Genomic DNA, 14,467 nt, shown 5'->3' with positions numbered 1-14,467 from the left:
AAAGATTTTCCTTCAATGTGAATAGATTATTCACAACTTTAGCCAAGCACCAACAAGACTTATTTTGTATAAACAAAAGTCCAGCAAATGTCCCCCTTGCTTGTTCTGAAATATCGCTCGTTAGGATACATGTGCAATCAATAAATGCTGGCTGAGACTGTTTCTGGATCAATTGCACTTTAATGGACTAGTGGGTAAAGGCGCTGCTTAATGTAATATGTTATATGAAACTGAAAATCTTCAGTTTCTTATTTCCTATTTGCTACTCTCAGCCACAGTTTCAGTCACTTCTGCTTACTAGCCAGTGATATCCACTGTAAAATGCTCGTTTGTGGACATTGGGAAGACAGGATCAAGTTTAGCTATGTTGAATTCAACTCCTTCTGTTCAATTGTTGAAGTGCTAAAGTAACAGTTTAATTGGCTAAAAAGATTATTGTACTTGGAATTCATAGATTTGGGAATCTGGCTAACCTAGTTGAATTTGAGCATTGCTGAAAAAAAAAAGCCATGTCAAAGCTTTTGGTTTTGCACTATTCAGGACACTTCGCAAGAATACTAATATGGGGGAAGACAACAATTTATACTGTATGTGACGAGAGTGCTGATTGGTTGGCAAGTGGACCCTGATTAGTAGAGGCGTTGCCATGGAGAATGCATGTGATGGTGACTGACAGTTAACTGCCAAGCATTGCTGGAATTTAAACCAGACAGCTTGACCCTGATTGGTAGGATATGATAACTCCTATTCCTCAGGGATTTGTACTGAGGCCCCACCTTTTTAGCATATATATTACTGACTTGGATAAGAGAATATCCAAGTCTGCAAATGACACCAAGTTAGGTGGCATGGTAATTTGTGTGGATGGGAGCAGCAGGTTACAAAGCATCATGGACTGCAAGTGGGTGAAATTATAGCAGATGGAGTTCAATGTGCAGGAATATGAAGTCATCCAATTTGGATCTGAGAAAGGACAAATCAGGATACTTTCTTAATGGTGAAAGATTAGGGGATTAGGGCTGTGGAGGAACAAAGGGATTTAGGTCTCCGTGTACACAAAACTAAAAGCGAGTTCACAGGTACAAAAAGTAAACAAAATGGCGAACAAAACATTGGTTTTTATCTCAGGAGATATGGAATGCAAAAGTGAGGAAGTGGTGCTTCAAAAAGTCAGGAGCATCTAGAGTACGGTGTTCAGTCTTGGGCACTGCACCCTCAGGAGGATTATACTGGCCTTGGTGGGGAACAACGCAGATTCACCATAATTTTACCCAGGCTCAAAGGGTTAAAATCATGAGGACAGTTTTCATGAGCTTAGTTTGTAATCCTTTAAATTTAGATGGGTGAAATAATCAAAGTGTTTTAAATGATGGAAGAGATTTGTTAGGGTAGGTAAACTAGTTCCTCAAGTGGGGGAACCCAGAACCAGGCTGCACAATCTTGGTCATTTTACTGAGCAGTAATGTTATTTACCTCATCTAACTTCCATTCCTCCTGTAGTACAAGTTACAATTCTACATTAGAAGCAAGCTTGTGCCTTTGCCCCACAAGGATCCTTATGGGGCAATGGAACAAGGAGGGGTAGTCCTGACACAAGGCTGGAATTTTTCACACTTGACTCCAGTTAATGCTACAAGGCAATGTCCCAACAGTAAGACCGTCTTATTGGACAAGCAACAGGAATCAATCCTGGTAAGCTGCACAGTTTTAGTTGGTTAAACTCCAGTGGTACCTCTCTACAAACTGAAGGGTCCCCATGCCTCAAGTTCTGCCAACCTGCGCTTCTGGACTTGAACTAGTGAGTGTACTTCATATTGGGCAGAGGAAACACTTCAGGTGGGTTATCATCTCGTAGTAACGGAGACTAGATTTGGAGACTATTAAACATGGTGATACATTTCTATATGCATCATTCGGTCAACCAAAAAAAGGCATAATTACTGTCAGTTCCACTACATAACAACATTTAGTATGCATGGAACAAAAACAGAAAATGCTGGAAAAACTCAGCAGATCAGACAGCATCTGTGAAGAGAGGGAAAAAAAACAAAGTTAACGTTTCGAGTCCTCATGACCCATATTCATAAGGACTCGAAACGTTAACTGTTTTTTTTTTCTCTCTCCACAGATGCTGTCAGACCTGAGTTTTTCCAGCATTTTCTACTTTTGATTCAGATTTCCAGCATCCGCAGTATTTTGCTTTTATTTCAGTATGCATGGCTCTTCCAAGTCTGTTTTCTTCCAATGTTTTTTTTAAAAAGTGCTTAAAGGACAAAAGTTTTACCTCAAAGCGCTGAGAACTGACTTTCTTCCCTTTTTTCATCCAGGTGATACGAGGTTTAGGTTCTGCAACTGCTTGGCACACAAATGAAGCCACTCCTCCTGAAATTCCAATCTGATCCACAGGGATTCGGGTAAAACTTGGCAGAGCTGCAAATTATCACAGTATTGCAGATTAGTCCAACTGCCTAGGTTTTACCTCAAAACACTTGTAAACCCAAACACTTCTGGTTCGTGCACAATTAGAACAGTGCAGGTAGAATGAACCTCATTAAAACAAATACAAGGTAATAAAGAATGCATCAATTCAGATTGTAAAGAGGTCCTGGGACTGGATGATGCAAATGAACCAATTTGTTTTAGGGATCAACTAAAATGTACATCTCAAATGTATCCAGTAAAACACTGTCACTTCCCTGGCTTAACATTGGTCATGAGTTGCTAAAATTTCACTAATTTAGGTTTCTAAACAATTGCAGTCAAACTCATGGTGAAAACACAAATGCTTTAACAAATTTACTTTTAGTTTGTTGGGATTTAAAAGGTTCGGAACCCAAACATTTATCAATCACATAACACTTTGAACTTCAGCATTCTTATATTCCTGCTTCCAATTTCATTTGATGACAAGTATTAAAGGCAGAAGCTTGTGCCCTCCTGTGGCAAGTAGTTTACTGGATGTTTAATCAGGCGGGAGGCTGGTTGGTGGGAATCCCGCCACCTTCCTATCTCTATCCCAAATAAGTCCATGGCAGGAAGGCATTTGGAAGGCCTTACTGCCCCACCAATTGAGGCCCTTAAGTGGCCAATTAATGCCCACTTAAGGGCCTCATCCCACACACTGCTGTTATTAACCCAGCGGTGGGTAGGGGGGCTTGTCATGCAGGGAGCACGACAAATGAACCCTGGCGTATTCAATTGCAGGTTCCCAAGGGACATCCTGCATCAAAGGCACTCAGTGCCTGATCGAAGAGCCTGGCATCAGGAAGGGGGGACTGAAATCCACCTTCTGATCTTGCTGCCAATCCTCCTACTTGCCACCGACCCCCGCCCAATGCTGTCAGACCTACTAAGTTTTTCCAAAATATTGTTTTTATTTCAGATTTCCAGCTTCAGCAGTATTCTGCTTTTACTCTCCTCTTTGGTGTAGGGTACAGCTCTATGGGGTGGCAGCATTTCGCTGGTATTTCACCCAAGAAGTCAGTTTTACACAGAGATAGAAATATATAAAAGTAATAATACTAAAAGCTATTAAATCCAACCAATGTAATCCTTTGAACTTTCACGTGAGCAAGTAGCCCTAATAACCTCTAACCACCCTGACCCATACCCCATTTCCATTTATCCACTTATCCAATTAAACCTGAGCCTGAATCATGATGCATAGGGCATCACAACTGTAGGGGCCAAGGACCATCAAGTCTTTTCTTGTTCAATAGGTTTGTAATCTGAAAAGTTGGCATTGTTTCTGTCTCAACCACTAACCATAGAAGAAAATTTCAAAGCACAGCCTCTCAAATCTCCACAAAGAAAATTGTCTTGCTCACAATTTGAAATCTGTTGTGTTCACACTTGTATCAATGACTCCTCATTCTTGATCCCTTGATCATCCCAAGTGGAAATATTCTGCTTTCTCTCTCCCCACAGATACGACCTGACCTGCTGAGTTTTCCAGCAATTTCTGTTTTTACTTATGCTTTTATCTGCCCTGTTCTATCATATTTCCCCAGATTCCATGGACAGAATTTTGCCCTTGGCGGGGACAGTCGGGAAGCCGACCGTTGGCCACGATTGGCACTGCACTGCGATTTCACGCAGGCGGGCCAATTAAGGCCCACTCAACGTGGAACACAAGCGGCAGCGCTCAGCGCTGCATGTGCAGGCAGGGGGAGGAAGGTAAGTGGGCCTAGTGTGAACTTCGCGCATGCGTGCGAAAGAGCGCTTCAATCTCCCTGAGGCACAAAGCAACTTCAGGGAGATGAAATGCCATTTAAAAAAACTAATGAAAATAAAAATTTCATAAAACATGTCCCCTCATGTAACTCTGTTTTTAATTCAAGTGTAAAATATTTACTTTATTTTTATTTGCTTTAGGAAACCACATCCTACCCGTGGATGAGGTTTCCTAAAAAATGCAAAGGCCACTTGGCCTTCTTGCCTGCCCATCAACCGTAGGTTGAACAGGCAGTGAAAAATTCAGCACAATTGTTAACTTAATGGCCTTAATAAGCCTTTTAATTGTCAGCGAGTGCACTGCCGGCTCCGGCACTCACTTGCCAACCAAACTATTGCGAGAGTGCATGTGGATGTTGGCATGCTTGGCTGACATCACCGCACTTTATTTCATGCTCGGGCATGTCCGGCACACGCACCGAGTAAAAAATCCTGACCCATGTTGTTCCAAAGCAAAAGGCCCAGTACTTTTAAATTTTTCTTTTTATTTGTACTTCTTTATACCAGGCTAAATGTTATTGGATCTGTATTTTATTTTTCTCTTATAGCCTCAATATCGTTTTATAGAGTGTGGATCCCAATATTGAACAGAATACTCAAATTTACTCAAACTTCATACAGGCTCATCATTACATTTTGGTTTTATATTACACCTCCTGTATAGAATCTAGAATTCCATCCGAATTGACAGTAAACTTTGATGGTTATTTAACCAAATAGTCACCTAGAGCCAAACCCTGCCTCACCTAATGTCCATGAATGCACTTACAGCTAGAAATAGCAATGAGGATCAGAACCTTTAGCTGACATTTTTCCACTTCAGCCTAGAGACATCGAGGCCAAATGCAGCATCCTCTGGGTCAAAATTATAATTTTGATGGACCTGTGCAAGATTTGAAGCTTAATTAGATTTTGACTTCCTATGGAAAACAGGAATTAAATCAATAACTTTTCTGAAAATGATCCATAAGAAATGGAGCTTTTTTAACTTCCTGACATAAATGGGGAATTACAGTGAAGACCATCTGCATGCATGTGGGAGTACTTCAAAAAGGGTGCACCTGCTCCCAACTAATGAGGGAATAGGAAGTCAAGTAAAAGTAAGGGCTCATTTGAAGGCCTGTAATTTTAAAGTTGTTTCATCGAAAAAATGAACAATTCCAGAATGGATAAAAGTTATTAATAAATTGGAGTTCTGAAAAGCAAACTTTTGAAGCAATGGCACATTGTATGAAAAGACATATTGTATGAAAAGGCATAAAATGAAGAATTATTTAATGGGAAGATGTATTGAGAAAATTGAGTGTTTTAAAGAGATTTTTCTTCACTGCAAAGACAAATTATCCCAGAAACAAGTCAAGCACCAGCAGGGGAGTAAAATTGGTATGGATTAAGAGAGAAATAATGTGAAATAAAAGGAAAGTGCATGTATTCGGCCATTAGGTCCAGCTACAAGGCTTGTACATGCACTGCTATCTTAAATCTGTTCTGTAATTTAAGTAGAACTGTCTCAAATGAAGGTGGTGTGAAAATTTGGGGGTGATGAACTAAAAAGTAACCTTTGAATATTATATTTTGTGTAAAGTCAGATTTAACAGATCTGACAAACTTTTAAGTGCACCTTGCCATTTTCAAAGGTGTCAGGTAACCACCACAAAATACAAACGAGAATCATCGCTCATTCCTCCCCTGACCCCCATCACCCAATGAAGAACATTAAAAGACTTTAAAACAAGAGAATCACAGTAATAAGCACACTAAAATATCTCCAAGGACAGCATTAGGAGCAGAGAATGGTTTCAGCTGAAGTGCAGCCCGAACGAAGGGGTTAACCCAGAAATGTCCGAATTGCTGGGTCCAGAGTTGCAATAACGGATCTATTCAATTTTAAGTCTTCACCAATGTAATGCTCAGAGGCTCCCCCTTCTGTCCTATACAGATACTGCACCACAGTTTTGCTGTCCAGTACTGCCCTTGCAGGACTAGACTAATCTAATTGAGTCCCATTCAAAAACACGTTCCCCATTCACAATTTCGCCGTTTGCGAGATTTTGCAAGAATGTAACCACCACAAACAGCGGGACTTTACTGTATAATAAATTGCTTAAAAATATTGATCTTTTTCTCCCTTCCACTAAGCAGCAGTTCCAGTTGTTGAGTTCTGCATCCCAAAGCACTATCTTTCCCATTCAATGGTAACAGACAGAGGTCTGTTCTCAGTAATTATGTTTAAAACAATTTTTTTTCCAGTGGGCCAAAACTGCAACTAAAGAAAAGAAACAAAACGAAAAGGCAAAGAAAGTAAACTGAATTAGCAAAATTAAACTCACAAAGGCTTCAGGAAAGCAAATGAAGAATAAACAGCACACTTAAAATCAAGGATAAAGGAAATAAATCATACATGGATAAAAAAAGAAAGTAAAATTTTTTCAATAAACTTACATTTTTAGAAACAGTTCTTGCTCATTTTTCACCACAGGCAATGCCAAGGAGATCCACTAATATTGTTATGAGAAGGCAGGTGGTATTTGCCAGGCTATCACAATGGTTTTGCAATTTGTATTGATTACAAGAAGGTAAGTGTACTGAAGTCAGAAGTAAAGATTGCACAACTGCTTTTAGAGATTTTAAATATTGAATTAAAACATTTATTGACAAAAGAAAATATGGTCAGGGTTTTGTGCATGCTTGTTGACGCTCTTAAGTTTTGCAGGCATCCTGGTGATTTAAAGCCTGAAAGAGTGGTGCCATTTATCAGTTGACACTGGGATACTAATGCATTGCAACAAATGGAACTCTACTATAAAATGGCAGCAGGTTTGTATTTTAGAATTTGTTTTGTGCTCCATTATTTGATGATCAGTTCCAGGTTTCACTCTTGAGGTGTTTGTTATCTGCAATATTCAAAAAGAGCCTATCTTCACTCTGTAAAGTTGGGGAAGGGAGGGAAAAGGAAATCAATTAAGAGTAAATCCTACATAACAAACATAATGACTGTTTCCAGATACATTCCTGTTTCAAAGCACTGACAGTGCTATACGAATGAATAATGCCTTGCGGGATAAAAGTTGTGATCACAGGCTTTCGACAGGCAAAACACTGTGGATATTACACACCACAACGCAGCTAAAGGCGAGTACACACATGGTAAGTCTCTTATAGAGTCACCTTTATGTGACGAGCCACCATTAGGCCTTGTCTCTAGGCTTTGACACCACTTTCAGCTCAGCTTCAAATGAAGCATTAGCAATAAAGGGGATAACTGACAAACATTTAGTTCAGCCAATGAATTCAGTTACTGTCGTTTTCTGGGCAAATATGATATCTCTACTATTTCCTTACAGTAGTGGCTACACTTCAAATGTTATTCAGGGATCCTCAAGACATGAAAGCCACTATTTAAATGGCGCTAATTGAAGAAAGATAAAACAGAGAAAGCCACTGGGGTAACGAATGGGAAAGGGTGAGGAAGGGAGGGGAAGAAGCTAGGAATCCTGATCCTAACTGCAATCCAGAGACCCTACTAGAAGTGTGCTTATGCTGGGTGAAGGCAGGATGGTGAGTTTGGTAGTGTTAATTCATTTCAAAGCCAGTTGGTGAAGTAGGAAACTAGATGTCAATCTTATACTTAAAACTAGATTTATTTACAGAATGCAACGTTACAAATGTCTATCTCTTCCTTATCCAAGACCAGTGTCGCAGAAGTCTCTCTTTATATGTGCTCAAGATACTTAATCAATGCCCTCAACCTGTATATCCTTAAACTTAATAATACAATTAACATACCATTAACAGATTCCTCTTTCGAATAAAAAAGCTTTACATTTTAAAATGGCCTAAGATGTTGGAGCAACTTTATTTTAGGATTGTCGCCAGCTGCATATGACCCATGTTAGAGCCAGGAGTCCATGCAACCTCCTGCACAAATACAAAGCAGCATATGTCGGGTTTCAAAAACGTGGGATTTCAGAAAGCGTGTCTGGATGATAACAAAAAATGCAGCTATACGTCTAAAAATTTAAAGATTCTGATCAGCTGGTCCTCCTGACCAATTACTTCTAATGGGTTAGAGGACATGTACCACCATAGAAAAGGATAATGGCTACAAATCCAAGTGATCAGAGTCTCAGAGGGAATTTGGATCCTATGAAGATAGCACTATCTGATTATTTTGAGTGCTATAGATTAGCATAACAAAGGCAAGCTGTTCAGCAGTTGAGAAGTTGATCCATTTGAGTAAATAACACAGCTGGCCATTAAATGAGTGCTTTCAAAGGCAACAGCTGGATCTTATCATCTAATGTTTTTAGGGAAATTACAGGTTCTGCTACATAGAGAGGACAAATAAACATGCTGATCCACTTTAGGTAAATGGATTTACTGTACTTCAATTGTTGCTTTGCTATGCTAAGCTCCAAAGCAGCAGGAGGAAATGACCAACATTGGGTTGGGCTCAACACACTACATCACTTCTGTCACGATCCTGGACCAGAGCCACAGGTTTTTGGTATGATCCAGTTAGGGACCAGTAATTTTTTGTTTAATGTAGACAAAGTTTGAGATTCCAGACACATGCTTAGAGAATAAAGCCACCAGATTTCACAGGTTTTAAACAAAAAGAATAAACTTTACTATACAAGGTCAGAAAGATAAAACAATTTACAATATCGCTCTTGTACTCTTAACATTCAGGGTTAATATGAGGTACATGTGAATTAACAGGCCACTCACTTGTGGTCGAACACACCACTCTGTACAATAAATGGCAGAGGTGACCAAGACAGATTTCACAGATTGCTCAACAACCCACCCAGACATTAGTAAACACTGAGTCAAACTATCTCGTTGAAACCGTCTCTCTCACGAGGGATTCCAGTCTTCACCTTTGGAGATCTTGCCTTAGAATCCTCTCCAAGTCACTCCAATGCAGACGGCATCAACGATGGCCCACCTCGCAGGTTTCAATATGGTCTCCACAGACTCCGTTCCCCTGGATTCTCAACTCCAGCACCAACTCACAAGCATAACTTTAGCTCTTTGACCGTGAAGAGCAGAATACTACCGCTCCAAAGGGGTGCCTTTACCCCAATGCCCTAAAGCACAAGAGTCACCAATCTTCTGCTGCCTTCTTAAATTTTCAGGGCTTCTCTCGAGTCCCCCTCAAAGTCTGCCAACTGCAGTCCTTTTTCTGCTTGGAGCCTCATTCTCTGCTCCTCTCTCTCTTCTTAACTGTGACCTCTGCCCATCCAGGACTCCTCCTTGGCACCTCTCCCTGTCTGCTGTCTGGGATTCTTCTCAATTATGGCGCTCTGCATGCAAGGAATTTCCCAAGGCATGCTGGGAGTTGAGTGCTGAGCTTCCAAGGAAGTCAGTCTGGATTTCATAACACTTCCACAAACAAACAGGAAAGCTTCCCGAGGGATCAATGGATAAATGCATTGTGTGATGTGGGAAAGGTGAGGAACATTGAGGTTTAAACACTATCCTTTGCTGAATTATTTGATGTTACTAAAGATATCGATGGAGTTACAACAATTCTCTACAGTATCCCTCGGCTAAAAAAAGAATACTAAAATAATGAATCATAGTTCCCTTCCCGATCAATACTACTGCAAAATCCATCTGAATGAACACCAAACAAGAAAAAGTGAGAATTTTGCTGACATTATTTCAAAGAACTCATTACTCACCATCCAGTGAAAATGGAACATGTGAAAATGGAATTGGTTCTTGCTTAATTGCACTAATTATAGGATACGGTAGTATTGCAGTTATGTCACTGGACAAGTAATCAGGGGGCCTGGACTAATCATCAGGTGACATGAATTCAAATCGCACTACAGCAGCTGCGGGGGGGGTGGGGGGTGGGATTTAAATTTCACTATCAAATACTCCACATGGACTGCAGCATTCTGGAAAATTAAGCACAATCACCTTCTCAAGGGCATTTAGGGATGAGCAATAAATGCTGGTCTTACCAGTGACGGCCACATCCTGTGAATGAGTAAAATGAGCAATTAAAGGGTAAATAAAAAGCAACGGGAAAAAGGATTAAAAACATAAAGAAGGGGAACAAAATTAAACACCAGAGGAGAGAACTCAGTGTGGCAAAGTAAGCTTCTGTAGAAATTTGATTCTGCTATTGTTTGATAGGATTTTTGGTTTGAAGAGGAGTGGTGTCATGCAAATCATCTTCTTTTAATATTCATTTATGGGATGTGGGCGTCGCTGGCTAGGCCAGCATTTATTGCTGATCCCTAATTGCCCTTGTTCTGAGGGCATTTAAGAGTTACCCACATTGCTCCTTACAGGTAACTAAACATTCTGAACAAAGCGGAACATTTCTTGGAAATTCAACGATGCTCACCAGGATTTAAAAAAGTAAGGGATTGATCACCTGATGCTGCAGCAAGAGCTTTCAACTAATGATCCTGAATTAAATTAAAAGCAAAAAACTGTGGATGCTGGAAATCCAAAACAAAAACAAAAATACCTGGAAAAACTCAGCAGGTCTGACAGCATCCGCGGAGAGGAACAGAGTTAATGTGGAGTCCGTATGACTCTTCAACAGAACTAAGGAAAAATAGAAAAGAGGTGAAATATAAACTGGTTTAAGGCGGGGTGGGACAGGTAGAGCTGGATAGAGGGGCAGTGATAGGTGGAGATAACCAAAAGATGTCATAGACAAAAGGACAAAGAGGTGTTGAAGGTGGTGATATTATCTAAGGAATGTGCTAATAGGTGACATTAAGGGTAGAAAGCAGGACGAGCAAGGTACAGATAGCCCTAGTGGGGGTGGGGTGGGGGGAAGGGATCAAAATAGGCTAAAAGGTAGAGATAAAACAATGGATGGAAATACATTTAAAAATAATGGAAACAGGTGGGAAAAGAAAAATCTATATAAATTATTGGGAAAAAAGGGGATCGGAAAGGGGGTGGGGATGGTGGAGAGAGTTCATGATCTAAAATTGTTGAACTCAATATTCAGTCTGGAAGGCTGTAAAGTGCCTAGTCGGAAGTTGAGGTGCTGTTCCTCCAGTTTGCGTTGAGCTTCACTGGAACAATGCAGCAGGCCAAGGACGGATATGTGGGCATGAGAGCAGAGTGGAGTGTTGAAATGGCAAGCGACAGGGAGGTCTGGGTCTGCTTGCGGACAGACCGAAGGTGTTCTGCAAAGCGGTCACCCAGTCTGCGTTTGGTCTCTCCAATGTAGAGGAAACCGCATTGGGAGCAGTGAATGCAGTAGACTAAATTGAGGGAAGTGCAAGTGAAATGCTGCTTCACTTGAAAGGAGTATTTGGGCTCTTGGACGGTGAGGAGAGAGGAAGTAAAGGGGCGGGAGTTGCACCTTCTGCGGTTGCATGGGAAGGTGCCGTGGGAGGGGGTTGAGGTATGGGGGTGATGGAGGAGGGAACGATCCCTGTGGAATGCTGCCAGGGGGGTTGAAGGAAAGATGTGTTTGGTGGTGGCATCATGCTGGAGTTGGCAGAAATGGCGGAGGATGATCCTTTGAATGCGGAGGCTGGTGGGGTGATAAGTGAAGACAAGGGGGACTCTATCATGTTTCTGGGAGGGAGAGGAAGGTGTGAGGGCGGATGCGCGGGATATGGGCCGGACATGGTTGAGGGCCCTGTCAACAACCGTGGGTGGAAAACCTCGGTTAAGGAAGAAGGAAGACATGTCAGAGGAACTGTTTTTGAAAGTGGCATCATCAGAACAGATGCGACGGAGGCGAAGGAACTGAGAGAATGGGATGGAGTCCTTACAGGAAGCGAGGTGTGAGGAGCTGTAGTCGAGGTAGCTGTGGGAGTCGGTAGGCTTGTAATGAATATTGGTGGACAGTCTATCACCAGAAATTGAGACAGAGAAGTCAAGGAAGGGAAGGGAAGTGTCAGAGATGGACCATGTGAAAATGCTGAGGGGTAGAAATTGGAAGCAAAATTAATAAATTTTTCCAGGTCCAGATGAGAGCATGAAGCAGCACCGAAGCAATCATCGATGTACCGGAGAAAGAGTTGTGGGAGGGGGCCAGAGTAGGACTGGAACAAGGAATGTTCCACATACCCCATAAAGAGACAGGCATAACTAGGACCCTGAATGATCCTGAATTAATTGGCATAAACATCAGATAGTTAAAACCATGGTTCTATTCTTTCCTCCTACAATTTTCTCCTCTTAACCTTCTTCTCCTGAAGACTCAAGGGCCAAACTTTCTCAAGATGTGATCCCAGCAGTTACACTGCCACTCTGTAGCGCCGATCCAACTGAAATTTGTTGGGACAGTGTCCCAAACACCAAATCAGCATGGGGCATATGAACACATATACCACTATGAGCATCACCTTTGGTGCCTGTTTGTCCATGTACCTGGAATCTACAATTTTCTCCCATGGGATAGGGGGAAGGTCAACTAGATCCTCCCTCCTCCTACTCCAGCCATATTCTACTTGGCCCCTTAAGCTCTGAATGAGCCCAGAGTGGGAGAACACCAGACTCCTAAAACAAGTCTAGTTACTGCTGCAGTGTAGGGACATACAGCAGTTAAAAATGGACACAGCTAACAAACAGCAATGAAATAAATAGTGATGCTTGGGGGGGGTGGCGGGGCACTGCAATTAGTGGCAAAAATACAGAATTTGTTATGGGGACCAATGAGGCAGGCTTTGGCCTTCCCAATGTTAAGCTGAAGGAAATCATGGCTCATCCTAACTTAATATTGGACAAAACAAAGACAGCGCAGTGGCCACAAAAGGTGGAGGAGAAGTAGAGTTGGGTATCATCAGCATATATTTCAAACCTCACCAAAGTGTCTATGCATGGTGTCACCAAGAGGTAGCATGTAAATGCAAAAGAGAAATGTGCAAAGGAGTTCCACTCCTATATTCTTCAGGGGGCTTCAGTGAGAATGGTACAGAGGTTGAAATGTTGGGCTTCCTTCTATCCAAATTAAGTTCCAAAACTGGAGTAAGCCAAGATTCTATTTAATTGGTACAATATCATAACATCTACACAAGTATCATGTCTATATACTTATAGATTTGGAAATACTATGTGCAGTACACATGCACACAGCTGTGATACGGGCTGACATCACATGGCATTGAGAAGCTGTGGCACAAATGAGCTACAGCTGATGTCACATTGGGCTGGGTGGCATAAAAGAAGAAAAGGGAGGGCAGAGTGAAAGGGAGGAGTGGAACAAAAGGGAGGAAGGGACACCCAGGGATCATGTTAACTGAAAACCTACTCATTGTCACAGGTTAGAGAGGACCAAAGTCTGTGATTCTGTGCCGTGTAGTAACTGAGTCACCACATTCAATTACCTTTTACACAATTTTAAATGCCAAGGGATAGTTAAGTGTGATATAGATAAATAAGGATTTGAGAACAAAGAATAATAAAGTTGGCCCAGCGCAGAAAATCCTGTTTCCCTTAAGGAAAGATTGTTACTGACTGACAAAGAAAATACAATAAAATCCAGTTACTTAGTAAATCCAGCAATTAATAAGTATGAGGGGAGACCACTTAATGAAAGGCTAAATACAAGATTGTTGCACTAGAAAACCAGATTATTTTAATTTTGTAGACAGGATCCTGCCTACTCAGCAAATTACATCCTTATTCTCTTTCACATAGATGTCTTTTCCTATTGGCTCTTGGGTAATTTACAAATCATTTCAACTTATTTGATTGGTACTTGTGGACATTACACAACTGTGCTAATCATTCATATCGACTCGACCGCGAAAACCTCCATAGGTTTGTTCCTCCCCCGGCAGTACTGTCACTGCAAAAAAGTATTCCTCTCTACACACCCATCCCTATATTCTCAGATTGGTTACATGATTTTGTAGTATGATAAACTGAACTATCACATTTTACTTTATACCAAAACCTGAATTTCACAGTCTGGATACCAAATGATTAAATGGCTCTCCTTCACATCATTTAACTATTTTTGGATTTGATTCAATTAAAAATACTTTATACATGATACGTGTAATTGCTTTGGACATCTTCTAATCCTGATATTCTATAGTGGCCAGAGTAATTATTTCACTGATTTTATCCTTAATGCCATACATTGCATCTATTATTTTCCCTTATTTGATTACACCATTTCTAGCCATTTACTTTTAAGGGCCCCATTTAGAGTGTGCATTCCCTTCAGTAGCCATTTTAGCTGTTTCTGCATTGCCTCATCATGCTCTAATGATGATTCAATTCACTATCA

General features: G+C 41.0%; 1 protein-coding gene across 9 annotated transcripts in view; it reads right to left on the bottom strand.

The window, feature by feature from the left end:
• The window catches only part of LOC144692265 (receptor-type tyrosine-protein phosphatase F-like), a 496,732-nt gene that overhangs the window by 294,152 nt on the left and 188,113 nt on the right, over positions 1 to 14,467 (bottom strand). For all 9 annotated transcript variants that reach the window (XM_078560868.1, XM_078560866.1, XM_078560873.1 and 6 more), the window contains one exon: positions 2,285 to 2,430. In XM_078560868.1, coding sequence (XP_078416994.1) covers positions 2,285 to 2,430 — 146 coding nt within the window. The remainder of the gene's footprint in view (positions 1 to 2,284; positions 2,431 to 14,467) is intronic.

This window comes from Cetorhinus maximus, chromosome 17 (assembly GCF_964194155.1).
Source record: "Cetorhinus maximus chromosome 17, sCetMax3.hap1.1, whole genome shotgun sequence".
NCBI classification, from domain to species: domain Eukaryota; kingdom Metazoa; phylum Chordata; class Chondrichthyes; order Lamniformes; family Cetorhinidae; genus Cetorhinus; species Cetorhinus maximus.
This window is presented reverse-complemented; position numbering and strand designations above follow the sequence as displayed.